This window comes from Neomonachus schauinslandi, chromosome 12 (genome assembly GCF_002201575.2).
Source record: "Neomonachus schauinslandi chromosome 12, ASM220157v2, whole genome shotgun sequence".
Lineage (NCBI taxonomy): Eukaryota > Metazoa > Chordata > Mammalia > Carnivora > Phocidae > Neomonachus > Neomonachus schauinslandi.
The window spans coordinates 18561391-18579574 of record NC_058414.1 but is presented as its reverse complement, the minus strand read 5'-3'; the positions used below and the strand labels follow the sequence as shown (position 1 = coordinate 18579574).

The following is an 18184-nucleotide window of genomic DNA, read 5'->3' as shown; positions in this document are numbered from 1 at the left end:
AGGTTTCATGAAGGAAGTATTAGCAGAGAATTAACATGGCCATAAAACAGTGAAATATATATTAAATGGTAAAAAAGCTATACTGAGATACATTATAAAGTATTATATGATTGTGTCATGAAATGAAAATAGGAAAGTAAAACAACAAAACAACTATAATTTTAACTCTAAGACTTAAAAATACCACTTATAAAAAGTGGTAGGTAAAGTGGGAATTGAAAAATTCCAGTGTAAAATAATTAGAAAGATTGATTAAGGATTGGTGATAAGTTCATAGGATACTAGAAAACATAATTTTTGAGTGTGTACAGATGAGTCACAAAGATGGACAAGGTAAATGAAATGTCTATACATTGTCAAATCTTAATACAATAAAATAAAAAATAAAAGGAGAAATGAAATATAGTCAAACACAGGCATTTAAAAATATTCAATGCCTGAGTTAGAGAGTCTGGAAAATGTACCAAGAATATATTTTATTTGTTTACTTTGTTGTTGTTTTAAGTTTTTATTTAAAAGAGTATATTTTAAATTATGAATTTATGACAAAAATTGTATAATGCTAGTGCATTATATAGAAGAAAATGTGTTCCCTTACTGTGAAAGAACAAACGAAACAAAAAAGTCTTCATCTTAATTAAATACAGGGTAATAAATCAAAAAAATAGGAAACAAAAATAAATATAATAGTAACAAATATAAACAAGATGAAAACTTGAGAAACACAATCATAGTTTATTCTAATCTGGACTCTGGCTGGGACAACTATTTAAAGCTTTTTTTCTACAAAAACATTAACTGAAATCCATGTATGTAATATCATTCTGCTGAGCAAGGAAAATAAGACACAAAATAATTATTTCATAGGATGAATATAATGTAGAGTATAATGATCAATGCATTTCTGTTTATAAAGTCACCTAATTAGAATACATTTTTTCATTGTGTACTTTCATGTGTTTTCCTCATTTCAGTAAGTGCTTTCTTCACTCAGCCCCCACGCTGCTCCATTTTCTGCTAAGCTTTGTCATAAAACAAATTGTCATTCCTGATTCTTGTGCCAGATGATGTAATAAGAGACTCATTCAAGGCCAGATTTTTAGCTTCAGTGAATTATTTGTGGAACATCATTAACTACTTTACTTGGTGCCATAGTCTGTTAACAACGATGAATTGGCCATCATCCCTCTCCTTAGGAAATTTATCATCTGATGCTGAATTAACTGGTCTTCTGTCAACAGAATAATAACTGAATTTAGACTTACTCTTCAAATCATGAATGAGTTCTTTGTCCTTGCATGTTTTCATAGTACAAATTCTGTTTAACATCAAAAATTATTTAACCAGGGATGCCTGGGTGGCTCAGTTGGTTAAGCGTCTGCCTTCGGCTCAGGTCATGATCTCAGGGTCCTGGGATTGAGCCCCATGTCGGGCTCCCTGCTCTGCGGGGAGTCTGTTTCTCCCTCTCCCTCTACTGCTCCCCCTGTTTGTACTCTCTCACTGTCTCTGTTGAATAAATAAATAAAATCTTAAAAAAAAATTATTTAACCATCTTCATGGTCCTTCAGCCTATAAATGCTTAACAATAAAATTAAAGCTCTTGTATTTCCTAGGTAGAAAAAAGACGAGTGGACAGAGTTCACCTTCCATTCATTTAGATTCTATACTAATAGCTGTCTGACTATTGCCAGATTATGCCAAGCCCGACATACCCAGCCCTTCAGAGTCAGGAATTTTTGAGTTGTAGGTGACAGAACCCCAATTGATGCTGGCCTGAGTGGGGGTCAGGGGCTGGAGAGAGGAGGTGAGGAATTTGTGTAACTGAAAGTATTAGGCATGGCTGCCCTAAACTCGTTCACTTCTGGCTTCATTCTCAGGCAGGCTCTGGGAGGTGTGGCCACAGGTACCAAGGTACTCCAAGCTCACATTGTCCTTCAGCAACCTCAAAAGGACAAGTGCCTCTTCTCAGATAGTTTGAGCAGAAAATACCAACTTGGCTTTTCACATGTCCATCCGTGAACAGTCACTAGTGTGGCCATATCCAGTCCCCTGTCAGTGGACATTTAGGCTGTTTTTAATCTTTTACTAATTATCTACAGCATTATTCGTATTAGAAAAAATATTTTTTCTACCGTACTGAAAATGCCACTGTAAAAATGACATTTTATTTTTCTTAACTCTCATAAATCTGCTGGGTTTACTACAATTCTCAGTCTGTGTCTGGAAAAAATGAGTACCCAAAGAAGTTACCCATCAGGCAAATGCAAATTAAAATCACAGTGAGACCTCTACCTCTGAAACCAATAATACATTATATGTTAATTAATTGAATTTAAATAAAAATAAATCAAAAATAGAATCACAATGAGATGGGGTACCTGGCTGGCTCAGTTGGTTGAGCATCCAACCCTTGATTTTGGCTCAGGTCATGATCTCAGGGTCATGAGATCCAGCCCCACGTTGGGCTCTATGCTGGGTGAGGAGTCTGCTTGAGATTCTCTTTCTCCCTTTCCCTCTGCCACCCACCCCCACTGCTTACACTCACACTCTCTATCTCAAAAAAAAAAAAAAATCACAGTGAGATACAACTAAATATAAACTAAGATGGCTATACTAAAAAAGATAGTAAGTGTTACTAGTTCAGATGTGGAGAAATTTGAATGGTCACACATGGCTGGTGCAGTCACTGGGGAGAATAGTCTGTCATATCCTCAAATAGTTAAAGAATTACCATATGATCCAGCAATTCTACTTCTAGGTATATCCAAGAGAAATGAAGACAATTATCTACACAAAAACTTACACACAAATGTTCATAGTGGTATTATTCATAAAGACAAAAAGGTGGAAAGAACCCAATTATCTGTCAACTGATGAATGGATAAATAAAATAGATATATATAAATAAAATGTAAATGTAAATATAATGGAATATTATTCAGTAATGAAAAGAAATTAAGTCCTGATACGTATTACAACATAGATGAACCTTGAAAACATACTAAGTGAAAGAAGCCAGTCACAAAGAACCATAAATTATATAATTACATTTCTATGAAACGTCCAGAACAGGCAAGTCGACAAAGACAGGAAGATCAGTGGTTGCCTATGGTTGGGGGTGGCATGCAGGGAAGGGATTGGGAGATGATGGTTAAGTGTGGGGTATCTTTTTGGGGTAATGGAAACATTCTAAAATTGACTCTGGTGATAAATGCACAACTCTGAATATATGCTAAAAGCCAATGAATTGTCCACTTGAAATGAATGAGATGTAGTACATGAATTATATTTCAAGCTGTTAAAAAAGAAGTATCTTAATGACCATATTGACCTATTTTTGCTTTCAGTTCTTCCTACAACTTCAACAGGCAGCACTGGAGGTCTTTGCAGAGAATAACACCCTCAGTAAGTTGCAGCTGGGACAGCTAGCCTCGATGGAGAGTTCTGTCTTTGATGACATGATTAACCTGCTGGAACGTTTAAAGCATGACATGTTGACCCGCCAAGTAGACCACGTTTTTAGAGAAGTTAAAGAAGCTGCAAAATTGTATAAAAAAGAAAGGTAGGTCCTTTTGTATTTACTGACAATTCAACTATCAAATCCAGTTTGCTAAAAATTGAAAGATGATAAATACCTATTTTTCTCAAATTATTCCAAAAATTAGAAGAGGAAGGAAAACTTCCTAATTCATTCCATGAGGCCAGCATTATCCTGATACCGAAACCAGATAAAGCCACCACAAAAAAAGAGAATTGCAGGCCAATCTCCCTGATGAATATAGATGCAAAAATCCTCAACAAAATACTACCAAGCCAAACCCAACAGTCCATTAAAAAAAAATCATTCTCCACAATCAAGTGGGATTTATTCCTGGGTTGCAAGAGTAGTTCAATATTTGCAAATCAGTCAGCGACACACATTTACATCAGTAGGAGAAAGGATAACCATATAATCATTTCAGTAGATGCAGAAAAAACATTTGACAAAGTATAACATCCATTCATGGTAAAAAACCCTCAACAAATTAGGTTTAGAGGGAGCATACCTCAACATAATAAAGGCCATATATGAAAATCCCACAGTGAACATCATCCTCAGTGGGGAAAAGCTGAGAGCCTTTCCCCCTAAGGTCAGAACAAAACAGGGATGTCCACTCTCACCACTTTATTCAATCTAATACTGGAAGTCCTAACCACAGCAATCACACAACAAAAAGAAATAAAAGACATCCAGATCGGTAAGGAAGAAGTAAAACGTTAATTGTTGATGACCTTATACTGTATATAGAAAACCTGAAAGACTCCACCAACAAACTGGTAGAATAATGAATTCAGTAAAGTCATAGAATACACAATGTACAAAAATCTGTAGCATTTCTATACACCAATAATAAAGAAGCAGAAAAAGAAATTAAGGAAACCATCCCATTTACAATTGTACCAAAAATAATAAGATAACCTAGGAATAAACCTAACTAAAGAGGTGAAAGACCTGTACTCTGAAAACTATAACACTGATGAAAAAAATTGAAGATGGCACAAAGAAATGGAAAGACATTCCCTGCTCATGGATTGGAAGAACAAACATTGTTAAAAAGTCTATGCTACCCAAAGCAATCTACACGTTTAATGCAATCCCTGTCAAAATACCAACAGCATTTTTCACAGAGCTAGAACAAATAATCCTAAAATTTGTATGGAACCACAAAAGACTTCGAACAGCCAAAGCAGTCTTGGAAAACAAATAAAAAGCATGGCTGGAAGCATCACGATTCCAGACCTCAATTACAATACAAAGCTGTAGGCATCAAAACAGTACAGTACTGACAAAAATAGACACCTAGATCATAGAACAGAATAGAAAATCCAGAAATAAATCCATGATTATATGGTCAATTAATCTTCCACAAAGCAGGAAGGAAAAATGGGAAAAAGACAGTCTCCACAACAAATGGTATTGGGAAAACTGGTCAGCAACATGCAGAAGAATGAAACTGGACCACTTTTCTTATACCATACACAAAAATAAATTCAAAATGGATTAAAGACCTAAATATGAGACCTGAAACCATAAAAATCCTAGAAGAAAACCATAGCAACATTTTTCTAGATAGGTCCCCTGAGGCAAGGGAAACAAAAGCAAAAAATAAGCAATTGGGACTTTATCAAAATAAAAAGCTTCTGTACAGCGAAGGAAACAGTCAAGAAAACTAAAAGGCAACCTACAGAATGGGAGAAGTTATGTATCCAAAATACATATAGAACTTCTAAAACTCAACACCCAAAAAATAAATAGTCCAATTAAAAAATGGGCAGGGGTGCCAGGGTGGCTTAGTTGAGCGTCCAACTCTTTTTTTTTTTTTTTTTAAAGATTTTATTTATTTATTTGAGACAGAGAGAATGAGAGAGAGAGCACATGGGAGGGGGGAGGGTCAGAGGGAGAAGCAGGCTCCCTGCCGAGCAGGGAGCCCGATGCTGGACTCGATCCAGGGACTCCAGGATCATGACCTGAGCCGAAGGCAGTCGCTTAACCAACTGAGCCACCCAGGCACCCTTTTTTTTTTTTTTTTTAAGATTCTATTTATTTGAGAGAGAGAGACACAGCGAGAGAGGGAACACAAGCAGGGGGAGTGTGAGAGGGAGAAGCAGGCTTCCCGCCGAGCAGGGAGCCCGATGCGGGGCTCGATCCCAGGACCCTGGGATCATGACCTGAGCCGAAGGCAGCTGCTTAACCGACTGAGCCACCCAGGCGCCCCAAATATATTTATTTTCTCAGACAGCTTTTCATGCTGGGCGGTACATCGTTTCTTATCCAAAGTGCACTTCCCCGAATTTGAAAGGATCTGTTAAATCTTTAAAAACACCACATTTTGGGGCACCTGGGTGGCTCAGTCGTTAAGCGTCTGCCTTCGGCTCAGGTCATGATCCCAGGGTCCTGGGATCGAGCCCCGCATCGGGCTCCCTGCTCGGCGGGAAGCCTGCTTCTCCCTCTCCCTCTCCCCCCTGCTTGTGTTCCCTCTCTTGCTGTGTCTCTGTCAAAAAAATAAATAAAATCTTAAAAAAAAACCACCACGTTTTGAAAATCTTGTCGTCACACTTAACGTGCCACAGGCCGTGCTGCTCTCGTGTCTTGCAGGTGGCTGTCGTTGCCGTCGCAGGCCGAGCAAGCGGTGATGTCCCTGTCTAGCTCGGCCTGCCCACTCCTGCTCACGCTCAGAGACCGCTCCCTTCAGCTGGAGCAGCAGCTCTGCTTCTCCTTGTTTAAAATTTTCTGGCAAATGCTTGTGGAGAAGCTGGATGTATACATCTACCAAGAAGTAAGTAAGAGGAGGCCGCATGTCGGGGCTGTGAGGATCAAGGTGGCCGTTACAGGACCTGCTCTTTGTTTCAGATCATTCTTGCTAATCACTTCAATGAAGGAGGAGCGGCTCAGCTGCAGTTTGATATGACTCGGAATCTGTTTCCCTTGTTCTCCCACTATTGCAAGAGACCAGAAAATTATTTTAAACAGTAAGCTCAATATTTAACAGTGACTACTAAGCATTTAGACGAGGTTGATTCCTTTTTTTTTTTCTAACAACTCTCCGGTTCCAGTGATGTTTGATGGGATAAATAGAGCATCAATTGAAATTTAAAAACATGCACTGTGTACCCAGATAACCTAAGATGTGATTCATGATTCCCCAAGTTTATCAAAAATGGATCTAAATTATGTGTTAGGCTTTTTGTTGCTTGCATTTGGTTTAATGCTCCTATTTGCATGTTACTGGAGAGAGAAAATGCGAACAAGTGCAGTTCTGCCACATTCAAGTAGAAGAAATTGAAAATATGCTTAGTACCTAATAGTAAGCCAGGCCTGAAGAAAATTTGTTTTCCTAAATATTTAGTATTAATTTTGGTTCTAAGCATAACTATAAATGTACGAAAAAGTCTTAGAGGAGTATTTTTAGAAATTGTTGATTTAAAACTTAAATTATTGGGGGAATTTGAGATTATAAAGTATTCCTTTTAAAGTTATTATAAAATGAAAGATTTATTTTTGCTCATTTTAGTAAGTTACCTGATTTTGTTTGTTTCTTTCCATATTCTAATCTAGCTAAAGTCTTAGCTACATTTAATAGGCTATTGTGTTAGTATCATTATTATATTTTGGGAAGTAATAGATACATATTGAAAACAATGGTCCTGTTACATTAATCTATTAAATATAAATACTGTACAAATACATAGTCCTAATGTGTTGAAAGAGCCAAATAAGAAATCCATCAATACTTTTTACAGAGGGCATATGGACAGTGCAGGGAAGCTGTTTAGTTTCGAAAATATTGTGGAATAATGTGGATGACACAGATAATGGATATCTCATTTCCCTCCTACCTTTTTTTTTTTTAAACAGTGTAAAAGAAGCCTGTATTGTTTTGAACCTGAACGTCGGTTCTGCCCTACTTCTGAAAGATGTCCTCCAGTCCGCTTCAGGGCAGCCTCCTGCCACAGAGGCATTAAATGAAGTTGGAATTTACAAACTGGCTCAACAAGATGTTGAGATTCTACTTAATTTGAGGACAAACTGGCCTAACACTGGAAAATAATGCATCCTTTTTTGTTTTAGAGTTTTTGTTTTTAACAAAGAGGAAGCCAATTGGATTTCAAGTTATATGATGACGTTCTGAATTAATGAAACTGGACAATTGAAAACTTTATAGAATCATTTATTATCTTGGACTTATGGTGTTATTAAAATGCTGACCATATTTTCTCAGTCCTCTTGTTCCTAAGAAAACAAAAACAGGAAACTCAGAAGCCAGGAAAACTCGGAGTAATTTCATTTACAAATATAAATGCTAAGTATGTCTGTTGAATAAGATACAAGAGCAGAGATAATAAATTACAACGAATTTTCAATTTCCTATGCTAATTAAGGGAGACTACTGTAGATAAACGTAGCAAATAAATTTTTTAAAAAATCAATTTAGAATGCATGTTTATAATTGAAGTTCCTGTATTTGGTTTGGAAATTCACTCTATTTCCTGTAAGAAAACATGAGATGGTGACTAAAACAGAATTGCTCTCATTTTCTACAAATGTCCTTACATTTAGAATCCTTCCTAGGAGCGCCTAGGTGGCTCAGTTGGGTGAGTGTCGGACTCTAGGTTTCGGCTTAGGTCATGATCTCAGGGTTGTGGGATCAAGCCCCATGCATTGGCCTCCACGGTCGGTGGGGAGTCTGCTGGAGATTCCCGCTCTCTTCTCTGCCCCCCTACCCTTGTGTGCACTACTCACTCTCTCATAAAGAAATCTTTATAAATAAACGAATGAATGAATCAATAAATGCCCTTCCTAGTTCCATTCATATGACAGTAGGCAGCCTTTCCGTTTGGATGAAACATTTCAGGCCAGAGCGCTGTGTTTGTCTTTCCCCTGGGGTAGGGATGGGAACTAAACAGTTTTTGTTTAATGTTTATGTAAGTGAGAATGAGATAGAAATCTTTAACTTTTTTTTTCTTCCAACTTTTCCCTGGCTCTGGACTCTGTTACATAATGATTTCTTGATTTATAAATCCTCAGAGAACAAAATAAAGGAATTGAGTTCCATTGGTTAGAAGCCTTCTACAACTATCAAATTTTATTGCTTTTTTTTTTTTTTTTTTCTGACTTAGCATTTAGTTAGTACTTTTCAAGCTGTAATACCTCAAATCTAAAATTGTTGGGCTGGCATGCAACCCATACTGTTTTTTTTTTGTTTGTTTTTAAGTAAGCTCTGCGCCCAACGTGGGGCTTGAACTCATGACCCTGAGATCAAGAGTCTCATTCTCTACTGACTGAGCCAGCCAGGCGCCCACAACCTATACTATCAATAAACATTTACTTGGTGATATATAACTTTGAGGAAATAACTCTGAGAGAACTTCTATTGCTCTGTATTTTATAGAGAGATTTTCCAACTAGTGTATTGGGAACAAAGCTTTTCTGTTAGTTCTAGCAGACTGGAGCTTCTCTCCCACATTTCTTTGAGAACTGCTGGGCTTTCCCATTGAGAAAAGAATTAATCTGCCCCAGGAACTTCCTAATTCCAGACTTGACTGTCACCCCTTGCTTTCTAGATAGCTGAAAGTTTCAAGGGAATGAAATGTTTCTGTCAAAAGGTAGGAACTTCTGTTTTAAATTATATTACTTGTACTTCAAAGTCATGTCATGTCATTTAAATATCAGCCATGTAAAAATAAACTTACACTTCAGATCTGAATTTTTCCAAAGTTATTACATGTCCATCATCTTTTAAAACTTCATCTTCATTCAACAGACCCAGGGTTTTTAGGCCTGTAAAATCAGAATGAGAAGAAGGGAAAATTTACGAAGCGAGCATTATTTTCAACTAGGGAACGTTAAAGACTGAGCACACACTGTTCGTCAGCAGGTGGAGGGTACTGACCTTCTCTGTACCGCGCGAATGATATGGTGCCTTTCTCTGAAGTGTCCATCATCTCAAACATAGACACAATGTTAGAGTGGTCCATAAAGAAAGGAAAAGCCACGCCTGTTATTTTGGCAATTCTCAGTCGTTCCAATATAGATATTAAATACTCTCTTGGCTTTTCTGTAAAAGAATAGTTCCAATTCTTTCTGACATAAAATTAAGATACATCACAAATGGAAACAATCATTTAATAATTATTAAATAACTATGTTCAAAGTACTGTACTAGGCACTGGGGTCACAGACCTTGCTTACAAGTAAAACAAGACATTAGACAATTAATTACATATATAAAGTGCTCTACCCCACATATGGGACCTGAGCATTTTTTTAAAAAGCTCCTCAGGTGATTCTAATTTGCAGACAAGCGTCGAAAACCAAAAAAAAAAAAAAAGGTACAACATGATGCATGGAAGAAAGTAGCCAGCTAAAAGGGATAAAATATAAATAAAAACAAAGACTCTTAGGGGCACCTGGGTGGCTCAGTTGGTTAAGCATCTGCCTTCGGCTCAGGTCATGATCCAGGGGTCCTGGGATCAAGCCCCCGTGTTGGGCTCTCTGCTGAGCAGGGAGTCTGCTTCTCCCTCTCCCACTCCCTGCTGCTCCCCCTGCTTGTGCTCGCTCTCTTTGTCAAATAAATAAGTAAAATCTTAAAAAAAAAAAAGACTTTTTCTTGAGAATTTTGTAAATATATAAAAGTAGGAAAGTATAATGAACCCATCAACCAACTTTAGCTGTTAAAATTTGTGGCCAGTCTCATTTCACCATCATCTCATCCAGGTCCCTTCTTCCTGTATTATTTTGAAGTCAATTACAGTGATAATATTTCATTAATAAATATTTGAGCATGTATCTCTAAAAGATAAGGACTTCTTTTGAGATGTAACTGACATGTAGCATTGTGTAATACATGTAATTACATAACATGTTGATCTGATACATTTATAGTTTGCAATATGATTGTCACTGTAGTATTAGCTACACCTTTATCACATCACATAATTATCATTTCTTTTTTGGGGCAGGAATAATTAAGATCTAGTCTCTCAGCAAGTTTAATGTTTATCATACAGTAATACCTTCTGTAAGCACTATGCCGTGCTTTCGATTTCCAAGACTGACCTACGAGTTGCAGGTACATACCCTTAAACAACAGCTCTCCTACTCCCCCACCACTCACCATTCTACTCTGTTTTTACAACTGGCTTTTTTAGATTCCCCATATAAGTGATATCATGCAGTATTTGTCTTTCTCTCACTTAGCTCACTTAGCATATCCTCAAGGGGCATCCACGTTGCAAATGGCAGGATTTCCTTTTCTCTCACGGCTGAATAATATTCCATTGTATAAATATACCACATCTTCATTATTCATTCATCTGTAGACAGACACTTAGGCTGTTTCCATATCTTGGCTATCGTTAATTATGCAGCAATAAACATGAGGGTGCAGATCTCTCTTTCAGATCCTGTTTTCATTTCCTTTGGATATATACCCAGAAGTGGAATTGCTGGGGCATACGGTAGTTCTTTTTTTTTTTTTTTTGAGGAACCACCATACTGTTTTCCACAGTGGCTGCACCAATTTACATTCCCACCAACAGTGCACAAGGGTTCCTTTCTCTCCACATTCTTGTTATCTTTGCCTCTTTGACACTAGCCATTCCAACACATGTGAGGTGGTATCTCATTTTGGTTTTGATTTGCATTTCCCTGATAATTAGGGAACATCTTTTAATGTACCCGCAGGCCATTGTATATCTTCTTTGAAAAATGTCTATTTAGTTCCTCTGCCCATTTTTTTTTGTTTTTTTTTTTTATAGTAACCTCTACACCCAACGTGGGGCTCAAACTCATGACCCCAAGATCAAGAGTCCCATGCTCTCTTGACTGAGCCAGCCAGGTGCCCCGCCTTGCCCATTCTTAAATCAGATTTTTTGCTATTGAGTTGTAGGAGTTCTTTATACATTTTAGATCTTAACTGATATATAGTTTGCAAATATTTTCTCCCATTCTATAGGTTGGCTTTTCATTTTGTTGATCCTTTCTTTTGTGGTGCAGAAGCTTTTAAGTTTGATGTAGTCCCAGTTGTTGATTTTTTTATTTTGTTGTTTGTGTTTTTGGTGTCATATCTGAAAAATCATTGCCAAGACCGTGTCAGGGAGCTTCTTTCCTGTATTTTCTTCTAGGAGTCTTATGGTATCAGGTTGTCCCACAAATTTTATGAATTGCGAACACTTTTTAAAAATAAAAAAGTAGGGGCGCCTGGGTGGCATCTGACTTCAGCTCAGGTCATGATCCCAGGGTCCTGGGATCAAGTCCCACGTCTGGCTCCGTGCTCAGCAGGGAGTCTGCTTCTCTCCCTCTCCCTCTGCCCCTTCCCCCTGCTCATGCACTGGCTCTCTCTCTCTCAAATAAATAAAATCTTACAAAAAAAGTAAAGAAAATTTAAAAAGTAAAAGTGAATTTAAACACTTATTCAAATAACATCCACACATTGTGATTGTTTTTAGATCTCTCTTGTGCCTTTCTGTACAAATTTTAACAGACTATAGAAACAAATGGGTTACTAAAGGCAATCACACCATGTGTGTAGTCTTCTGTTGCTTCTCTCTGACCTATTTATCAAATTCAGAAAGAGAAAAAAGGCTGTTTGAATTTTAATTCACTACTTTTCTTTTTAAGAGTAAGTAAATAATGCTAATAGAACTTGGTGTGTTTCTCTGATGAAGGATTTTTACTGTATATCCTTTAGACTATATGAGATGCTATAATGTTTATGTCTGGAGTCTATAATTTATACTCTGCCTGCTTCTAAAAATGTTTTTAAAATGCTTACAACAGAAATAATAAAGATATTAACGTTAAAGAGGGGCGCCTGGGTGGCTCAGTTGGTTGGGCATCTTCCTTTGGCTCAGGTCATGATCCCAGGGTCCTGGGATGGGAGTCCCACATTGGGCTCCTTTTTATTTTTTTTTTTTTTTAAAGATTTATTTATTTATTTATTTGAGAGAGAGAGAGAGATCACAAGAGGGGGGAGCGGGAGAGGGAGAAGCAGACTCCCTGCTGAGCAGGGAGCCCGATGCGGGACTCGATCCCGGGACTCCAGGATCATGACCTGAGCTGAAGGCAGTTGCTTAACCAACTGAGCCACCCAGGCGTCCCCACATTGGGCTCCTTAATCAGTGGGGAGACTGTTTCTCCCTCTCCCTCTGCTGCTTCCCCTGCTTGTGTGCTGTCTCTCTCAAATAAATAAATTTGAAAAAGATATTAACTTCACAGAAATATTTTATTTTTAAGTAATCTCTCTACCCAACATGGGGATTGAACTCACAACCCCGAGAACAAGAATTGCATGCTCCACTGACTGGGGCAACCAGCCGCCCCTAAAGATATAACTTTTTAAAACATGAAGTGGGGTGCCTGGCTGGATTAGTTGGTTGAGCATCCGACTCTTGGTTTTGGCTCAGGTCATGGTCTCAGGGTCCTGGGATCGAGTACCGTGTCAGGCTCTGCGCTGGACTTGGAAGTCGGCTTGAGATTCTCTCTCCCCTCCCCACCCCCCAACTGTGCGCTCTCTCTCTCTCTCAAATAAATAAATCTTTAAAAAAAATTAAAAAATAAAACATGAAGGGGGGATCCAAATGTTACTAACCACCTAAGTTATATGTCAGCTGATAATGACAATCAGTTTTTCAAGGGAAACAAAACCTCAAGTTCACATCTTAATAACAGCAGCTAATAATTATTGAGCCCTCACTATGTGCCTGGTATTCCTCATAACCATCACTTCCCCAAGACCCACAGCTAGTATGAATCCAGGCAATGTGCTCCCTAAAATTTGTAGGCTTTTCCACACTCTATAACTCAAATACAGGAAGTATCTGGAACCCCCAAACCTAGTCCTCCATAACTCTCAAAGATACCTTATCCTCCTTTAACCGTTCCCATAGCAGCATCTGTCATCTCGGTTACAACTGTCTCCTTTTTAAAAATGAAATTCTGGGGCGCCTGGGTGGCTCAGTCGTTAAGCGTCTGCCTTCGGCTCAGGTCATGATCCCAGGGTCCCGGGATCAAGCCCCGCATCGGGCTCCCTGCTCGGTGGGAAGCCTGCTTCTCCCTCTCCCACTCCCCCTGCTTGTGTTCCCTCTCTCACTCTCTCTCTCTGTCAAATAAATAAATAAAATCTTTAAAAAATAAAAAAAATAAAAAAAATAAAAATAAAAATGAAATTCTAATTTTATTAAAGGCCTCCCCTAAGCATTTATACTCCCTCCCTCCCTAGCACAGAATTGTCACTGGGAAGTGACACGTCGAATGACTTCAGGTTATGTTAGGTTTTGCTGTTAAATGAGTTGTGAAAATGTGGTTTTCAGGGCTGTTAGAATTTTGGAGTTGAGGACGTGGGACTGTAGACCTATTCCCTCAATAGTAGTAAATGCAATCCAACTATCTAGTCTTATTTTCCATAAATCCCTCACGATCCAAGCTTTTCAAACTGGGATACATGTCATAACGCCAGAGGCTTCGTAAAGACCCCAGGTGAAGATAGTGTTTCTTCCCGAGAATCAATCGTACTCTGGTGAGTAATATGAAACATTAATAGTAAGAAATGGATAGATCTGTAGAAGAACAAAACTTGTAACTTTTTATGGTAAAACAGGTGACTCCAGAGAAACTTGTCAGGCAGCATCAGGCTAAGGGCTCAGACACCAAAGGTACAAGCCCCCTCTTCTTTGCCATTAAGAGGATCTGGGCAGGGAACTTGGAGGCATTGCCCTGTACTCTGGACACCAGCCAAACCCTTCCTTAGCTTCTCCTCAGTTATTTCTTCACCTTTTCCCTGCCCCTCCCACCCCCTTTGGAGTTTGTAGATGTTTCAAGAAGTTCACATTGTAGGGCGCCTGGGTGGTTCAGTCGTTTAAGCATCTGCCTTCAGCTTGGGTCATGATCTCGGGTTCTGGGATGGAGCCCCGCATCAGGACCGCTCAGCGGGGAGTCTGCTTCTCCCTCTGCCCCCCCCCGCCCCAGGTTGTGCGCGCATATGTGCGCGCTCTCTCTCTCTCTCTCTCAAATAAATAAATAAATAAGATCTTTTTTTAAAAAAAGTTCACATTGTTACAGGGGGTAACAGCATCTCATTGATAATTAGAAGACAAAGGGGCAATGCCCTCCAAATTCTGAGAGCAATATTTTCTAACTGAGAATTTTATCTACCCTAGTTATCATCATGTTTGAGGGTAGGATGAGACACTTTCATATACGTGAGTTCTCAAAATATTTACTGCTCGAACAAAGCACACTGTCTCAGGGAGCCGCTAGAGGATATGTTCCTCTAGAGGAAGGGGGGAAAAAGCAAAAAAGAGGGAGACCCAAGCACCATAAAACAAACAGGCTGTAAGCACAGGAGAGAGGTGAAGAGGATTAGGGTTAGATAGAGGGAAACCCCTGAATGATTGCCATACAGCACAGCAGGGCAGCTGGGCCATCAGTCCAGCCTGGAGCAGTAAGACAGAAAGAGCCGGGGGATGTGCTGCGGGTGGTGATTACAGGATGAATCTCCTTTCCTACTGAGAGGAGATCTCTGCTTGTAACAAAAAGAGGATATCGATAAATCAGTAGTAATGACACAGAAAATTTAAGTAAACATTTAAAATGTAGTATTATTAATTCCAGGGAAATCAGCAAAGGAAATATAATCATAGCATGCTATATGGATTAGCTGTGGATATTTGCCTAATAATAATGTAAATTCTGACTACTGGTCACACCAAAATTGAATTCTAACTTTATTGGGAAGGTGGGGATGAGTGGGAACAGGTGTGAGTGTGTGTGTGCGCTCGAAGTTTCCTCTTACATAGTATGAGGCTAAATCTAAACCTGGGGGGTTGGGGGAACATTAGTAAGTATGTGCAAGTCTGTGATTTAGAAATATCAAGGTAAATAGCTAAAGGAGTTGGGAATCATTCTGTAGAGTAGGAATCTGGGACAGGGAGGAACATGCTGTTTTTCACTATAAGCCTTGGAGTGCTTTCTGATTTTTTTTTTTAAAGATTTTATTTATTTATTCATGAGAGACAGACAGAGAGAGATTCAGAGAGAAGAAGAGGGAGAAGCAGGCTCCCAAGGAGCAGGAAGCCCGATGCGGGACTCGATCCCAAGACCCTGGGATCATGACCTGAGCCGAAGGCAGACGCTCAACCATCTGAGCCACCCAGGTGCCCTACTTTTTGATTTTTAAACCCCATACGTATACTTTTATAAAAAATCAAAATGAAACATCTGTTGGTTGCCCCGCATAGGGTTAATTTACATATTACTCATTTAATCTTCCCGGCGTGTCCATAAACTCGGTACTGTTCTCCCCATTTTCCAGAAGAGGACACTGAAGTGCAGGCCCTCGCCCACACTCCCCTAGTACTAAGGACGACCCTCCCCCGAGCCTCTCTCCCACCCGCCACGAGCCTCCCCCTGCGTGAGGCCCGCGCACCTCGCCAGTGGTAGACACAAAGAGGCCGTTCAAGAAGTACTCGTTCGAGGGCCACGGCGCGGGCTGGCAGAAGGGCTCAAGCAGCCGAGAGGCGGGGGCGAGGGTGCGTGTGGAGCGGGTACCGGGGAGCCGCGCGGGCGTGCAGGGACGGCTGTACCGGGAATTTCTGGGCACCGCCGGGGCGGGGAGGCGGGTGGGACCGAAAGCCGAGTGCTAGGCCAGACCCTTACCTGGCCGGAAAAAGAGCAGGGCGCTGGTGAGATAGTTCAGCAACTCCATAATCCGATGTTTTTCCAAATAATTCTTGGCCTGCAGCTCCCTGTCGCCGCCCGCCTGCATTGCTCCGCGTGGGGGCGTTGCTAGGCGACCGGGCGGCGGCGCGGCCGTTGGGCTCCACCCCCTCCGCCCGGCGCGGTCATGTGACGCGCCTCCCTTAGGGGGCGACCTGGGCCCGGAGTTCAAGACTCCATCACCGAGCGGAAGCCTGGGCGGCGTGGGGTGGGGCCTGCGCCGAGGCCGACGGTGCGCCGTGCGGAGCCCCTGGTGGGCGGGTGGTGCGCTCCCGCAGCCGGGCTGAGGGCTGGGCATGATGGTCTTTTCCTGTTTTCGTCTCTAGCGCCTAGCGCAGTACTTGTTGACCCAAGGAATGAGACCTCAGGTTCCGATAACACAGGATGAACTAACAACGGAAGGAACTTGTGGAATTTTAGAGTGTACAGTGGAGAGTCCTCAGTCCCATCTTTAGTATGAGCAGCCTGCAGCACAGCGCGGCAACGGGGCGGGAAGACAGCCGGTTTTCTCCACTGGATTGGGGGCCAGGGAAGCATGCCGGGACCCTGAGCTCCAACCTCGGCTGCTTAACTAGGCTGCGTGGAGCTGGTCGTATCAGCCAGAGACCCTCTGACAGTAGTTTTGAGGGTATGTCACCGAGCTAGATGGGATGCAGGTGCGTAGGAGGGCCGCTCCTCAGTCGTCGTTGTACCTTCGAAACTACACTCTAGCCTGGGACAGCTGTCCCTGAGGGCCACGCTCTGAAGCCTGTGGCCGTACCGCTCAACAGAGAGTTGTCCCAGAACAGGCACTTAAAGGAGAGAACAGACAAATGGCCCATACACATGAAAATGTTCTCAGCCTCTTCCGCAATCCTGTAAACCAATTAAAACTACAAGAAAAGCCAGTTTAGGGGCACCTGGGTGGCTCAGATGGTTGGGCGTCTGCCTTCGTTCGGCTCAGGTCATGATCTCCGGGTCCTGGGATCCAGCCCCATGTCCTGCTTCTTCCTCTGCCTCTCCCCCTGCTCATGCTCTCTCTCTATGTATCTGTCTCAAATGAATAAATAAAATCTTAAAAAAAGAAAAGAAAATGCCAGGGGCACCTGGGTGGCTCAGTCGTTAAGCGTCTGCCTTCGGCTCAGGTCATGATCCCAGGGTCCTGGGATCGAGCCCCGCATCAGGCTCCCTGCTGGGGTGGGGGGGAAGCCTGCTTCTCCCTCTCCCACTCCCCCTGCTTGTGTTCCCTCTCTTGCTGTGTCTCTCTCTGTCAAATAAATAAATAAAATCTTTAAAAATAAAAAAAAATAAAAAAATAAAAGAAAATGCCAGTTTACACGTACCGGACTGGTAAAAGTTAGGAAGTTGGACAATACCGAGGGCTGGCAAGGATACAGTGCAACAAAACAGCCAGTGATGATGGAAGCATAAATTGCAACATCCACTTTGGAAAAACGATTTTGAATTGTCTTGATAATATAAACATGTTTCTGCGCTATGACCCAGAAATTCCACTCTGGGAGCAACTCTTGGACAGGTATACCAGGATATATGTACAAGAACGTTCATAGCAGCACTGTTCATAATAGTAAACACTGACAGCAACCCCAAAGTTCATCAAGAACGCAATGGATCGGGCTGCCTGGGTGGCTCACTTGGTTGAGCGCCCGACTTCGGCTCAGGTCATGATCCCGGAGTCGTGGGGTCAAGTCCCACACTGGCTCCCTGCTCAGCGGGGAGTCTGCTTCTCTCTCTCTCTGACAAGTAAATAAAAAATCTTTGCTCACGGACTATGATTCTTTATACTTTATATATATTTTACAAATTTTAAAATCTACTCAGCATTTAATACCAATCATTTTTAAGCAATTGAAAAATTGAAAAAAAAAACACAAGGAATCAGAAAGCCAATGCCAAGCGACTGAACCAAGTCTGAAACAGAAGGTAGCC

General features: G+C 40.8%; 2 protein-coding genes across 4 annotated transcripts in view; one reads left to right on the top strand and one right to left on the bottom strand.

The window, feature by feature from the left end:
* RINT1 (RAD50 interactor 1) overlaps positions 1 to 7968 on the top strand; it is a 31654-nt gene extending 23686 nt beyond the window's left edge. Inside the window, exons 12-15 of the mRNA XM_021682893.2 lie at positions 3348 to 3562; positions 6137 to 6317; positions 6392 to 6510; positions 7397 to 7968. Coding sequence (XP_021538568.1) covers positions 3348 to 3562; positions 6137 to 6317; positions 6392 to 6510; positions 7397 to 7589 — 708 coding nt within the window. The 3' untranslated portion in view covers positions 7590 to 7968. The remainder of the gene's footprint in view (positions 1 to 3347; positions 3563 to 6136; positions 6318 to 6391; positions 6511 to 7396) is intronic.
* EFCAB10 (EF-hand calcium binding domain 10) lies at positions 6262 to 16325 on the bottom strand. Of its 3 annotated transcripts, none has more exons than XM_044919911.1 (4): positions 16196 to 16325; positions 9432 to 9596; positions 9232 to 9319; positions 6262 to 6307 (listed from the first exon to the last, which is right to left on the bottom strand). In XM_044919911.1, exons 1-4 carry the CDS (start codon positions 16302 to 16304, stop codon positions 6262 to 6264), a joined length of 408 nt encoding a protein of 135 aa, XP_044775846.1. In that variant the 5' UTR covers positions 16305 to 16325. The 3 variants fall into 3 exon arrangements, with proteins under 3 accessions (XP_044775846.1, XP_044775845.1, XP_044775847.1); XM_044919910.1 differs by lacking the exon at positions 6262 to 6307 and adding an exon at positions 7694 to 7771; XM_044919912.1 differs by lacking the exons at positions 6262 to 6307; positions 9432 to 9596 and adding an exon at positions 7694 to 7771.
* Between the last annotated feature and the right edge of the window lie 1859 nt (positions 16326 to 18184).

Coding starts and splice junctions, on each gene's coding strand:
- EFCAB10 (XM_044919911.1), bottom strand. CDS start 16,304: ATGCAGGCGGGCGGCGACAGGGAGCTGCAGGCCAAGAATTATTTGGAA. Junction 9,320..9,431: donor ATTCGCGCGGTACAGAGAAG/GTCAGTACCCTC, acceptor CTGATTTTACAG/GCCTAAAAACCCTGGGTCTG. Junction 6,308..9,231: donor GAAAAATTCAGATCTGAAGT/GTAAGTTTATTT, acceptor ACTTCTTGGTAG/ATGTATACATCCAGCTTCTC.